The following is a 15,070-nucleotide window of genomic DNA, read 5'->3' on the forward strand; positions in this document are numbered from 1 at the left end:
TATTTCATTGTCTCTGCATTTTCGCAGCTTCCCTGATAGGGCGGAGTTTCAGGGTGGAGCCTACAGCCTTGGCTTCTGTCAGCCCCACCCTATGCAGCTCCTGAGTCTCAGTATTCCCCAGGGTCCTTCAGTACTCGCTGCAAGCACCTCTGAGAGAAAGGTACCCTCGATTTTCGCCTGCTACCGAACAGTCTAGTCTCTCCCCCAATGAGCCCGGAACTGGGGTTCAGTTCATTTGGAAGTGGAGTTGGAGGTGGCGTTCAGAGCAGTCTGGAGCTTTTGTCTCCTTCCCGCCAGGGCAATCATGTGGCACAGCCAACTGTCCCTTCTCTGCGAGCAATGTGCGTGCCTTTGGGGGTTCTGCCTTTCGCCGCTCCCCTGGGATTCCGCCTCACAGCACCAGCTCCCTCTGTTTGAGCCTGGGTCCCCAGGGTCTGGCCTAGAACTGGGGTTCAGTGCTGTTGAAACTGGGGTTCAGCACAGTCCAAGCTTTTATCTCCTTCCTGCTAGGGAACACCAGCCAGGCACTCAGCCACCCTCCTCTCCGGCTCCGTCCTCTCTGTGCGCTCTGCGTGTCTCCGTACCTTAGTCTTTTACAGCTCCTCTGCTTTTCCTTCTGGTTTTCTCCTTGCTTCTCGTTGTAGAATTTCCAGTCAGTCGACTTTCCTGTAGTTCTGGGTAATGTCCATTTTATATTTTAGTTGTATTTTATTGAAATTGTTGTGTGCGACTGCAACCTGTGCAGCCATCTTGGATTCTCCTGATTATCTTTCTTGCTCCAAGGAACTCAAGAAATCTGTCCGCCCTCCACCCCCAGGTAAATAGCGCCCTTGGCAATGCTGCCTGCTCTTGGGTCATCTGGCCACCACAGGCAGAGAAAGAGGGCCAGCCCCACAGGGCACTGGGCCTCTCAGGGAGGAGGGGAGGAGAGGCACTGATGGGCAGGGTGGGGGGAAAAAGAAGACGGGGAAAATGAACACTCTCACCCTTGGCATAGTTCCAAAAAGCAGAGGGAAAATGGAGAATGTGGAGAGAGGGCCCACGTAGGACCATAGGCAGATCCTTCTATTTCCGGATGGATGTGGGCAGGAAGGCTTTCAGGGAAAACATTGCCAAGAGGACTCGAGAGAAATGACTCAGGGCTGCACAGAGGCAGGCAATGTATGGGTTGCAGCATGTGGAGGGCTTTACTTCCTAAAGCCGACAGGGCAGGGCATGTAACTGAGGGAGTGAGCCACGTGCTCTAACAGCCTTAGCTCCTGTAGGAGGATTAGGTGTAGGGACACCGGGCTGCGGGGTCCTGGAGACAATAGAGAGGGGTGGGGACTGCAGAAAGCAGAGAACAGCCGAAGGGAGCAGCCCAGGCCAGCTCCAGCTGCTTGCTGCCATGGAGGAATACAGGTCTGGAGTGACCACCATTTCTGATTTTTTTTTCAAACAAATAAAAAAATGTGGATTTTTATATGACACATTTATATAAACATTAGTGAGTACTTCATGCTGCCTACTCTGTTCAAGCAAGCCAACCCCATCCGGCCACGGGGACACCGTGTGCCCCTCCGCGCCAGGCCAACCTTGCCCGCAACTGAAAAGGCACATGGTGCTGCCTCCACTTGTGTCAGGGTGTGGCATTTACCCCCAGGTTCTCCCTCTGAGAGGATCCTTGGGAAAGCCCTTCAGTCTCTCCAGGCCTCGGTTTACCCCACCTGAATAAGGGCATATGATCTCTAAGGGCCCCTTCCAGCCAGAATTTTATTCTCCTTTCTCAGCTTCCCCAGATCACTGCTACCTTCCATTGAGTAAGGCCCTACTGTGTGCCAGGCCCTGAGCTGCTTCCCCCAGATCACATAACTGTTCATACACCCAGACCTGTCTGACTCCAAGGCCAGTGGCTTAGGCACCTTGTTCTCCTGTGTCCAGTGAAAGCCAATCATTAAAAACTCGGGCCACGCTCAGGGGAAGGCAAGGTGGCCGTGCTTTTATTTTTATTTTTATTTTTTTTTTTTTTTTATTTTTTTTTTTTATCAACAGATCTTTTTCTTTTTTTTTTTTTTTTTTTTTTTAAATCAATCTTTATTGTTCATATTATTACAAAGGTTCCTCATTTCTTCCCCCCTCCACCAGGTTCCCACCCCACCCTTCGCCCCCTCCCCATCCCCCATTGTCCTCATCCATAGGTGCACAGTTTATGTTCAGTCTCTTCCTCCCTCCCTTTCCCCGATAGTAAATCCCTTTTCAGATAGTAAATCTGTTACTTAGCATTATCTCATATCAATAATACCTCCACATGCCCAATGATACACTTCACACAAAAGACATTTCCAAATAGGTCAACCAGCCTCATCCAGGCCCCACCCAAGGCACTTACAGATCAACACCCCAGCGCTACACTAACTCAACACATCCAGATCTAAGCCTTCATCACTTGATTCAGCAGACCCTCAAGTTCCCGCAAAAGTTTCCAGCCATGTCTGAGAGGCAGCCGTGGGCAGGTACAGGCGAGGAGCGAGCTGTTTCGGGCCTGGCTGCTCCGGGCCTGGCCTCTGTTGCTCTGGTTCGTTCCACAACCAGCTGCTCCGGGTCTGGTCACTGCCGCTCCCGACCTAGTTGCTCTGGACTTGGCTGTTGCTGCTACAAGCCTGGCTGCACCCGACCCGGCTGCTCTGGGACCGGTTGCTCCGGTCCTGGCCGCTCCGGGCCTGGCCGCTCCCAGCCTGACAGCCGCTGCTCCGGGCCTGGCCGCTCCCAGCCTGGCAGCCGCTGCTCCTGGCCTGGCCGCACCAGACCCGGCTGCTCCGGGCCTGGCCGCTCCCAGCCTGGCAGCTGCTGCTCTGGGCCTGGCCGCACAAGGCCCGGCTGCTCCGGGCCTGGCCGCTCCCAGCCTGGCAGTCGCTGCTCCGGGCCTGGCCGCACCAGACCCGGCTGCTCCGGGCCTGGTCGCTCCCAGCCTGGCAGCTGCTGCTCCGGGCAAGGTGGCCGTGCTTTTAATGCTGCTCTCCAGCGTCCAGGAGACCCAGGCAGCAAGTTTTGGTAGTTCTGGGCCAGTGCGGGTTTTGGGGGATTGATTCCAACCTTGCACAAGGTGGGGGACTTAACAAAAGGTAAGGAAGGAATGCTCTGGGGGGCGAGGGGTGGGGAGGATGGGGGTGTGTCTCAGCTTGGCAGCTTCACCTGGGTTCACCCACTGAGCCTGGCTGTGCCCTACACACACACACACACACACACACACACACACACTCCCCTGGGCTGCTCTGGGGGTGAGATAATAAGTCTTCCTCTGCTCCCCATGTGCTGCTAGAGATGAATAAAGGAGATGTCCTGGCAGAGATATTTGGGGCCTCCGTGCTTTGACCTTCTTTTCTATGGCCTCTAGTTAGACCTGCACGACTTTCAAACCCACAACCAGGCTCCCCATGCCCACCCCACCCCTCCTGCCCCTTTTCCACGCTGCCTCAACCTTGAGCAGGCCTCCCCTGCTTAAATGCCATCCAGAGCTTCCCTGTGGGGGAAGGGAGAGACGATTCTGGGAAGTTCAGTGGCCCTGCCTGGCTGGCCAGGCCACTGAACTTCCCAGACGCATCTCTACCTTCCCCACAGACAGGCACTTGGGCCAGGAAGCCACAGCTTTCACCTGCCCTGGTCAGGACAACCTCTGGCCCAATCAGTTTTGTTACAAACAGAAACAACGGAGCCAAAATGGAGTTACTGCTGCCACCTCCCCTGCTCTGGGCCTGCAGGGGAGACTGCTGGAGAGAGGCAGTGTGCAGTGACCCCAGGCTTAAGCAAACATGGCCTGGTGCTTCGGTAAATGTTTACTTTAGTCTTGGTGACTGGCAGGCAGAGGGTCAAGGTCCAAGGACCTCTGTTCCTGACAGCTGACACCCTGGGGAGCAGGTGGGGCAATAAGGGGGAGGAGGGGATGGTGGGGGAGCCTGGGTCCCTCCACTCCCTGTGGTGAGCTCTTCTGCTTTCTGGAGAGGTGAGGTGCTGAGCTCTGAGGCTGCAGGGAACAAATAGTAGTGTTTGCAGCTTCCTCATTGTTAGTAATATCCTGGGATCACACATACACATACACACACACACACACACACACACACACTCAAACACATACACACTCACACACACTCACACATACTCACACGCGCACACACTAACACACACACACACACACACACACTCACTCACACATACTCACATGCGCACACACTAACACACACACACACACACACACACTCACACACTCACTCACACAAATATATACCCTCAGGTATGGCACACACAGCCTCCCTCTGGCTTAGGAAGATCACATCAGACATAACAGGGTCCTTCTCCCACGTGTCTCTCTGCTGCCAGCTTCCAACTCACAGAGGAGACCCAGGAGCTGGGCCCGAGTCAGTGTCTGCTGGGAAGACAACACCCTGCCCCCTGTCAGCTCTCTGCTGCCCCACCCACAAGGAGCTCAGGGGCTGGGGAGTCAGAGGGAGACCCTCCCTGTCCCAGAGGCTTGTGGGCGGGACCAAGATCACACCAGGCCCTCCCCACACCACAGGTCTTATCTTTGGCATGTGCCCCGTCTGCTGTAGCAGACAGCTAGCTGACCTGCCAGCAGTCAGTCCCAAGGAAAAGGGAGAGAGGGGGGAACCAGAGACCATTTGGGGTAGTGGAGTTAAACAGACTCACATTCAAATGCTTCCTCTGCCACTTGATAGCTGTGTACCTCAAGCAGGTCACTTCCCCTCCCCGAGCCCCATTTCTGCATCTGTAAAGTGGGCATGATGATAATACCTACTCCATGAGGACTAACATAATGCCTATATTGTAAATCAGAAGATGCCTTAATCAATAAGCCAAATTTATTTGGAGTCCTGTTCGTTAGTGCTACTGGGCCCAGAGGAAAATCTTGCTTTTCAAATTCCTGGGCCAATATGGTGGAAGGCCCCCTTATTTATATCTTTTTCAGCTCTTTGTTTTTCAAATTTGGAATGAGACTTCCAGACATTCTGAGAAAAAGTCCTGTGTGCTGGGACAGGCTATGAGATCATATCTCAAGGCCTTGTCTAGCACCAGCACTGACAACTCTGTCTGGGGCATAGTTTATAGCATCTCTGGAATGAAGAGTAGTCCTATTTTTCCCAATTTTTAAAGCAAGTAAATGTTTACAGATGCCAAAATAGCAGGGTTAAATTTTTTTGCAGTGTTATTTTTTAATATATAATAAATGTTTATTGTTCAGATTATTACAGGTGTTCCTCCTCCCCCTCCCATAGCTTCCCTCCACCTGATTCCCCACCCAATGTCCTTACCCCCTGCCACTGTCTTCATCCATAGATGTAAGATTTTTGTCCAATCTCTTCCTGCATCCCTCAGACCCCCTTCTCCCTGAGAATTGCCAGTCCACTCCCTTTCTATATCCCTGATTCTATTATATTCACCAGTCCATTTTCTATTCACTTGATTTTTACTTTTATTATTATTATTATTATTATTATTATTATTATTATTATTATTTTTTCCTGGTTCAAATGAGGCTTTTATTCTTTTTTTTTTTAAATAAGTTTTTATTGTTCATATTATTACAAATGTTCCTTCCCCCCCCCCCCCCATTGCTCTCCTCCACCAGGTTCCCACCCCACCCTCTGCCCTTTCCCCACTCTCCATTGTCCTCATCCATAGGTGCACAGTTTATGTTCAATCTCTTCCCACGCCCCAATCTCCCCTTTTCCCCAAGAATCATCAGTTCACTCCCCTTCCATACCTCTGATTCTATTATATTCAACAGTTACTATTGTTCATCAGATTTTTTTTTTATTTCCTTGGTTTTTAGATTCACTTGTTGATAGTTACGTATTTGTTGTTCATAATTTTTATCTTTGTTTACTTTCTCTTCTGAAAGAACCCCCTTCAGCAATTCATATAATTCTGGTTTGGTGGTGATGAACTCCTTTAGCTTTTTTTTATTAGTGAAGCTCTTTATCTGACCTTCGATTCTAAGTGATAGCTTTGCTGGATAGATTATCTTTGGCTGTAGGTTCTTACTATTCATCACCTTGAATATTTCTTGCCATTCCCTTCTGGCCTGCATGGTTTCTGTTGAGAAGTCAGCTGACAATCGTATAGGTGCTCCTTTATATGTAACTACCTTCTTTGCTCTTGCTTCTTTTAATATTCTCTCTTTGTCTTTTGCTCTTGGAATTTTAATTATGAGGTGTCTTGGTGTGGTCCTCTTTGGATTCCTTTTGTTTGGAGTTCTGTGCGCTTCCTGGACTTGTAAGTCTAATTCTTTCACCAAGTGGGGGAAGTTTTCTGTCACTATTTCTTTCAGTATGTTTTCGATATCTTGCTCTGTCTCATTTTCTGGGACCCCCATAATTCTGATGTTGGTTTGCTTGAAGTTGTCCCAGAGGTTTCTTACATTATTTTCAATTTTCTGGATTCTCTTGCCTTCTAGCTTCTGTGGAGGAGTGTCTTCTGGCTCTTTATGTTCCAAATCTTTGACTTGATTCTTGCGATCTTCCCTTTTGTTTTTAGGACTCTGTAAAATATGTTTTATTTCAGACAATGTATTCTTTATTTCTTGTTGATCCCTTATCATTTCTTGTTGATTCCTTATTAATTCTAGTTGATCCCTTTTCATATCCTCATAGGTCTTATCCATCTTTTCTAGGAAATTCTTGAAAAACCTTATAAGCGTAGATTTGAACTCTATATCCAGACGCTTTTTGTCCTCCATTTCTTTTGTTTGTGATTTATTTTGTTGTCGCATTTTGCAGTTACAGATGGGATGAGGTTTCAGGGTGGAGCCTGCAGCTTTGGCTTCCCTCAGCCCCGCCCTATACGGGTCCTTCAGTACTCGCTGCCAGCACCTCTGAGAGAAAGGTGCCCTCGATTTTCGCCTGCTGCCAAACAGTCTATGCTCTCCCCTAATGAGCCCGGTATTGGGGTTCAGTTCAGTTGGAAGTGGAGTTGGAGGTGGCGTTCAGAGAAGTCTGGAGCCCCAGTCTCCTTCCCATCAGGGCAATCCCGCGGCACAGCCGGCCGGGACCTCCTTTCTCCACTTCCCCGGGGTCCCGCCTTACAGCCCGGCTCCCTATGGATGAGCCTGGGTCCCCGGGGTCTGGGGAACTGGGGTTCAGAGCAGTCGGGGGCCTAGCACAGTCGGAGTTTTATCTCCTTTCCGCTAGGGAACGCCCGCCAGGCACTCCGCTTCCCCCTCCTCTCTGGCTCTGTCCTCTCCGCGCCGCGTCTCCATACCTTGGGCTTTTCCAGCTCCTCCGCACCTCCTTCTGGTTTTGTCCTTGCTTCTCGCTGTAGAATTTCCAGTCAGTCAACCTTCCTGTAGTTCTGGGCAATGTCCGTTTTATATTTTAGTTGTATTTTATTGAAATTGTTGTGTGTGGCGGCGGCTAGGTGTTCACCTGGGCGCAGCCATCTTGGATTAAGCTATTATTATTTTTTTAGTTCTTGTCTTTTATTAACCTAAATACAATTACTTGTCTTCTGGCTTGTTGAAGCAATAGGTCAGACAGCATTTGCCACAATAATGTCTGTCAAAGTGGCTGGCCATGAAGACTCCAGCACCACATTCATCAGAAGGGCACTCTCGGCGAAGGCAACTGATTTTGCCATTCTCATTCACTTTGTAATATTTCAGGACAGTCAGCTTAACCTTCTTTCTCTTATGCTTGTTCTTCTTGGGAGTGGTGTAAGATTTCTTCTTCCTTTTCTTGGCACCACCATGAAGTCTCAGCACAAGATGAAGTGTGGACTCCTTTTGAATGTTGTAGTCAGACAAAGTATGCCCGTCTTCCAGTTGCTTGCCAGCAAAGATCAGTCTTTGCTGATCAGGAGGAATTCCTTCCTTATCTTGGATCTTGGCCTTTACATTTTCTGTTGTACCCGAGGGTTCAACCTCCAGAGTGATGGTCTTCCCCGTGAGGGTTTTCACGAAAATCTGCATCTTGGCGGCGACTCCACCGCAGATGGCAGATCGGAAAAGCTGTTCACTTGATTTTTAGATTCATTTGTTGGTAGGTATGTATTTGATGTTGTGCATAGTTTTTACCTTTACCTTTTCCTTCTTCTTCCTCTTCTTTTAAAAAAAAATTTAAATAAATCTGGCCGAAATCTGTTTGGCTCAGTGGATAGAGCGTTGGCCTGTGGACTGAGGGGTCCTGAGTTCTATTCCGGTCAAGGGCATGTACCTTGGTTGCAGGCACATCCCCTGTAGGGGGTGTGCAAGAAACAGCTGATCAATGACTCTCATCGATGTTTCTAACTCTCTATCCTTCTCTCTTTCTCTCTGTAAAAAAATCAATAAAATATATTTTAAAAATTTAAATAAATCTTTATTGTTCATATTATTACAAATGTTCCTCATTTTCCCCCCTCCATTGCTCCCCTCCACCAGGTTCCCACCCCACCTTCTGCCCTTTCCACCCCCCTACCCCCATTGACCTCATCTACAGGTGCACAGTTTATGTTTAGTCTCTTCCCACACCTCCCACTCCCCTTTTCCCTGAGAATCGTCAGTTCACTCCCCTTCCATACCTCTGATTCTATTATAATCACCAGCAAATATTGTTCATTAGATTTTTTAATTTCCTTAGTTTTTAGATTGACTTGTTGATATGTATTTGTTGTTCATAATTTTTATCTTTATTTTCTTCCTCTTCCTAAAGAACCCCCTTCAGCAATTCATATAATTCTGGTTTGGCAGAGATGAACTCCTTTAGCTTTTTTTTTTTTTTTTTTTTTTTTTTTTTTGTGAAGCTCTTTATCTGACCTTCGATTCTGAGTGATAGCTTTGCTGGGTAGAGTATTTTTGGCTGTAGGTTCTTGCTATTCATCACTTTGAATATTTCCTGCCATTCCCATCTGGCCTGCATGGTTTCTGTTGAGAAATAAGCTGACAATCATATGGGTGCTCCTTTATAGGTAACTACCTGCTTTGCTCTTGCTGCTTTTAATATTCTCTCTTTGTCTTTTGCTCTTGGAATTTTATTTTTTATTTTATTTATTTATTTATTTATTTATTTTTAATAAGTTTTTATTTTTCATATTATTACAAATGTTCCTCCCCCCCCCCACCATTGCTCTCCTCCACCAGGTTCCCACCCCACCCTCTGCCCTTTCCCCTTTCCCCATTGTCCTCATCCATAGGTGCACAGTTTATGTTCAGTCTCTTCCCACGCCCCCCTCTCCCCTTTTCCCCAAGAATCATTAGTTCACTCCCCTTCCATACCTCTGATTCTATTATATTCAACAGTTAATTTTGTTCATCAGATTTTTTAAATTTCCTTGGTTTTTAGATTCACTTGTTGATAATTACGTATTTGTTGTTCATAATTTTTATCTTTGTTTACTTTCTCTTCTGAAAGAACCCCCTTCAGCAATTCATATAATTCTGGTTTGGTGGTGATGAACTCCTTTAGCTTTTTTTTATTAGTGAAGCTCTTTATCTGGCCTTCGATTCTGAGTGATAGCTTTGCTGGGTAGATTATTTTTGGCTGTAGGTTCTTGCTATTCATCACCTTGAATATTTCTTGCCATTCCCTTCTGGCCTGCATGGTTTCTGTTGAGAAGTCAGCTGACAATCGTATTGGTGCTCCTTTATAAGTTACTACCTTCTTTGCTCTTGCTTCTTTTAATATTCTCTCTTTGTCTTTTGCTCTTGGAATTTTAATAATGATGTGTCTTGGTGTGGTCCTCTTTGGATTCCTTTTGTTTGGAGTTCTGTGCGCTTCCTGGACTTGTAAGTCTAATTCTTTCACCAGGTGGGGAAGTTTTCTGTCACTATTTCTTTCAGTATGTTTTCGATATCTTGCTCTCTCTCATCTTCTGGGACCCCCATAATTCTGATGTTGGTTCGCTTGAGGTTGTCCCAGAGGTTTCTTACATTATCTTCAATTTTCTGGATTCTCTTGCCTTCTAGCTTCTGTGGAGGAGTGTCTTCTGGCTCTTTATGTTCCAAATCTTTGACTTGATTCTTGTGATCTTCCCTTCTGTTTTTAGGACTCTGTAAAATATTTTTTATTTCAGACAATGTTTTCTTTATTTCTTGTTGATCCCTTATCATTTCTTGTTGACTCCTTATTAATTCTAGTTGATCTCTTTTCATATCCATCTTTTCTAGGAAATTCTTGAAAAACCTTATAAGCGTAGATTTGAACTCTATATCCATACGCTTTTTGTCCTCCATTTCTTTCGTTTGTGATCTATTTTGTTGTCGCATTTCGCAGTTACAGATGGGACGGGGTTTCAGGGTGGAGCCTGCAGCTTTGGCTTCTGTCAGCCCCGCCCTATGAGGGTCCTTCAGTGCTCGCTGCCGATGCCTCTGAGAGAAAGGTGCCTTCGATTTTCGCCTGCTGCCAAACAGTCTATGCTCTCCCACAATGAGCCCGGTATTGGGGTTCAGTTCAATTGGAAGTGGTGTTGGAGGTGGCATTCACAGCAGTCTGGAGCCCCAGTCTCCTTCCCGTCAGGGCAAACCCACAGCACAGCCGGCCATCCCTTCTCTGGGGGCAGTGTGGGCGCCTCCGGGACCTCCTTTCTCCGCTACCCCGGGGTTCCGCCTTACAGCCCAGCTCCCTATGGCTGAGCCTGAGTCCCCAGGGTCTGGCCTAGAACTGGGGTTCAGCACAGTCGGAGTTTTATCTCCTTTCCACTAGAGAATGCCCGCCAGGCACTCGGCCTCCCTCCTCTCCGGCTGCGTCCTCTTCGCGCGCGCCGCGTCTCCGTACCTTGGGCTTTTCCAGCTCCTCCGCGCCTCCTTCTGGTTTTCTCCTTACTTCTCGCTGTAGAATTTCCAGTCAGTCAACCTTCCTGTAGTTCTGGGCAATGTCCGTTTTATATTTTAGTTGTATTTTATTGAAATTGTTGTGTGCGGCTGCGGCTAGGTGTTCACCTGGGCGCAGCCATCTTGGATCCTCTTGCTCTTGGAATTTTAATTATGATGTGTGTTGGTGTGGTCCTCCTTGGATTACTTTTTATTGGGGTTCTGTGCGCTTCCTGGACTTGTAAGTCTAATTCTTTCACCAAGTGGGGGAAGTTTTCTGTCACTATTTCTTCCAGTATTATTTTGGTATCTTGCTCTCTCTCATCTTCTGGGACCCCCCATTAATTCTGATGTTGGTTCGCTTGAAGTTGTCCCAGAGGTTTCTTACATTATCTTCAACTTTCTGGATTCTCTTGTCTTCTTGCTTCTGCAGAGGAATGACTTCTGGCTCTTTATGTTCCAAATCTTTGACTTGATTCTTGTGATCTTCCCTTCTGTTTTTAGGACTCTGTATAATATTTTTTATTTCAGAAAATGTATTCTTTATTTCTAGTTGATCCCTTTTTATTTCTAGTTGATCCCTGTTCATATCCTCATAGGTCTCATTTATTTTATTGGCCTTTTCTAGGAAATTCTTGAAAAACCTTACAAGCATGGTTTTGAACTCTATATCTTGTCACTTCTTGTCTTCCATTTCTGTCATTTGTGATCTGTTTCCTTGTCTCGGCATTTTCGCAGCTTCCCTGAGTTGGTAGGGTGGCTTTGTGTGTTAAGGTGTCCTATATGGTTCCGTGGGTCAGCCTCCCAGTTACCTGAGGTGGAAACTCTTGGTGCACCCCTTTGTGGACTGTGTGTATAGCCTTATTGTGGTTAAGTCTTGATTGTTGTTGGTATCACTGTGAGGAACTGACTTTCTGGCCAATTGGTTGTGAGGATCAGCTGTGTCTATGCCAGGAGACAGCCTTATTCGACTAGACTTGGAAAATTGCAAAAGCCTCTGTGTTCAGCTTGGATGGGGCAGAGTTTCAAGGTGGAGCCTACAGCCTTGGCTTCCTGTCAGCCCCGCCCTATGAGGTTCCTGATTTTGTGTTCCTCAGTGTCCTTTGGTACTCGCTGCAAGCACCTCTGAGAGAAAGGTGCCCTCGAGTTTCGCCCATTACCAGACAGTCTAGTCTCTCCCCCAATGAGCCTGGAGATGGGGTTCAGTGTAGTTGGAAGTGGGGTTCAGAGCAGTTCAGAGCTTTTGTCACCTTCCCGCTACGGCAATCCAGCTGCACAGTCAACAGTCTGTCCTCTGTGTGAAATGTGTGTGACTCTGGGGCTCTGCTTTTCACTGCTCCCCTGAGTTTCCGCCTTACAGCCCAGATTCCCTCTGTATGAGCTTGGGTCCTTAGAGTCTCGCCCAGAACTTGTGTTCAGTGCAGTCAGAACTGGGGTTCAGCACAGTCTAGAGCTTTTATCTCCTTCCCACTAGGGAATGCCAGCCAGGCACTCAGCCAACCCCTCCTCTCCAGCTCCATCCTCTCCCCATGCATGCACCGTATCTCTGTATCTTGGGCTTTTACAGCTCCTCTGATTTTCCTTCTGGTTTTCTCTTTCTTTCTAATTGTAGAATTTCCAGTCAGTCAACTTTCCTGTAGTTCCGGATAATGTCCAGTTTGTATTTTAGTTGTATTTTTTTTGAAATTGTTGTGTGAGGCTGCAGTTAGGCGTCTACCTATGCCACCATCTTGGTTTCCCCTTCTTCTTCCTCTTCTTAAAGAATACCCTTCAGCATTTCATGTAATCCTGGTTTGGTGGTGATGAACTCCTTTAACTTTTTCTTGTCTGTGAAGCTCTTTATCTGACCTTCAATTCTAAATGGTAGCTTTGCTGAGTAATCTTGGTTGTAGGTTCTTGCTATTCATCACTTTGAATATTTATTTCCACTCCCTTCTGGCCTGCATAGTTTCTGTTGAGAAATCAGATGACAATTGTATGGGTACTCCCTTGTAGGTAACTAACTGTTTTTTTCTTGCTGCTTTCAAGATTCTCTCTTTGTCTTTTGCCATTGGCATTTTAATTATGATGTGTCTTGGTGTGGTCCTCTTTGAATTCCTCTTGTTTGGGGTTCTGTGTGCTACCTGGACTTGTAAGTCTATTTCTTTCACAAGGTAGGGAAAGTTTTCTGTCATTATTTCTTTCAATAGGTCTTCAATATCCTGCTCTCTCTCTTTTTCTGGCACCTCAAAAATCCAGATGTTGGTAGACTTAAAGCCGTCCCAGAGGCTTCTTACACTATCCTCACACTTTTTGATTCTTCTTTCTTCTTTCTTTCCTTCTTTCTTTCTGCCTCTCTGGTTGTGTGCTTTTTGTTTCCTCATATTCCAGATCTTTGGTTTGACTCTTGGGGTAAGTTGATATATAGGTGAGTTTCTGTATATTCTTTATTTCGGATAGTGTATGGTTGATTTCTGATTGGTCCTTTTTTTTTTTTTTTTTTTTTTTTTGTATTCCCATTAAGGTCCTTGAAGGTCTCTTCAAGTTTCTCAGCGGTTTTTAAAGATTCTTGAGTAACCTTATGAATGTGATTCTGAACTCTGTGTCGTCCAGTAGTTTACTTTCCTCCATCTCTCCCATTTGTGACATGCTTCTGTGTCTCTGCATTTTTGCTGCCTCATTGTGTTGATGGAGTGGCTTTGTGTGGTCGGTGACCTATAGGGGCCAGTAGCTCAGCTTCCTCAATCACCCGAGGTGGTTGCTTTTGGTACACCCCTTTGTGTGCTGAGTGCAAAGTCTTGGTGTAGTTAAGCCTTGAATGCTGTTGGTATACTGGGAGGAATTGACCTCCAGGCCAATTGGCTGTGAGGACCCATTGTGTCTATAATGGAAGAATTGCTGCGCTGGAGACATGCTTATGGTGCAGGCTTGTTTCAGTGGGGCTTTGGTGCTCAATGAATGTGTCACTTATGGATGTGAGGAGTTGAAATCGGGTGTCTTACATTGACCATTAGATACACTGGCTTCTGGATCTCCAATCAGGTGCAGTCCAGCTACTGTCTGAGTCCACCCTGCAGGAGCTACAGTGAGAACCACAGTCCTCTCCTCCCTGCTTGGAGCTTGGACGCTTTGGAGCTGTCTGCACCATGTTGCAAGTTTGCTAGGTTAAACTGCAATAGAGAAGGCCATTCATATGCAAAAGCCGCTGCTTGGAGCTTGGGTGTGTTTTTAGATTGTGCAGGGTGGAGTCTCAGGGCATCACTAGACTAGGGCATGGTAAACAACAATGGTTGCCAGTCAGCCGTCTCTGCCTCTCTGACTGCGTCCCCATGTCTTGCATCCCAACACAGCAAACAATTATTCTTGTGCGTAGCTCTACAAACAAGCCACCCTCACTTCTGACCCGATGGCAGACACTCCAGCTTCTCTCCAGAAATTGGATTTCAGAGAGATTGCGAGCTCTTCAGGTTGAAGAAAACAATGCCCCCTGCCTGCTGGGATCCGCTGCCAGCCCAAAGCGTGCGTGAGCCCTTGTACCTCAGTTTGTGCCCTGAATGCTCTTTTCTCTTTCAGTCTAGTTGTAGAGCTTCCACTCAGCCAGCTTTCCCGTGGTTTTGGGTGATAGACATTTTGTTTTTTAGTTGTAGTTTTGAAATTGTTGTGCATTGCAGCAGTTTAGGTGTGTTTACCTAAGCTGCCATCTTGGAGCTCTCTGAAGCAGGGTTAAATTTTAAACAGCAGTTTTCATCCAAGGTGGAGGTTCCTATGCTTCAATAGAACACCTAGCCCAGCTCTCATCTCAGGGTAAACCAGGCATTCTTGGCCTTGATGCTATGACACTTTGGGCCAGATTGTTTTTTGCTGTGGGGACTGTCCTATGCATTGTAGGGTGCTCAGCAGTATTCTTGGCCTCTGCCCACCGAATGCCAATGGTACCTCATCTCCAAGTTGTGATGAAAAAGTGGTCAGAGAAGGTCTCTGGGCACAGACCTGAAGAGACTGAGGGATCAAGGAGCCAGGGCTGACCTGGGCAGGAGTGTCCCCGCAGAGTGCCCCATGGGGGCACATTTGATGTGTTCAAACACAGAGGGAGGGCAGCACAGGAGATGGTCTTTGCAGGTGCAGGGAGGACCTTCCATTTTATTACCACAAAGCGGTGCCTCTGGAAGGTGTGGGCAGACAAAGAGGTGGTCTCATACAACACCCCCCACAGGTTGTCTGTGGAGTCTCAGATTTGTTCCAGAAAAGTGGGCTACACTGTTCCTGGATTCAGGACTACAGTCATCCCAGGCCTTGCACCTGAAGGTCCAAGGGGAG

General features: G+C 47.2%; 1 protein-coding gene across 1 annotated transcript; it reads right to left on the reverse strand.

Moving 5' to 3' along the window:
• Positions 1–6,187: 6,187 nt before the first annotated feature.
• On the reverse strand, positions 6,188–8,014 carry LOC311610089 (ubiquitin-ribosomal protein eS31 fusion protein-like). The gene has a single exon (XM_084860987.1). The coding sequence runs from the start codon at positions 7,955–7,957 to the stop codon at positions 7,487–7,489; it is 471 nt and encodes a 156-aa protein (XP_084717113.1). The 5' UTR covers positions 7,958–8,014; the 3' UTR covers positions 6,188–7,486.
• Positions 8,015–15,070: the final 7,056 nt, after the last annotated feature.

This window comes from Pipistrellus hanaki (assembly GCF_964339955.1).
Source record: "Pipistrellus hanaki genome assembly, chromosome: 15".
In the NCBI taxonomy this organism is placed as follows: domain Eukaryota; kingdom Metazoa; phylum Chordata; class Mammalia; order Chiroptera; family Vespertilionidae; genus Pipistrellus; species Pipistrellus hanaki.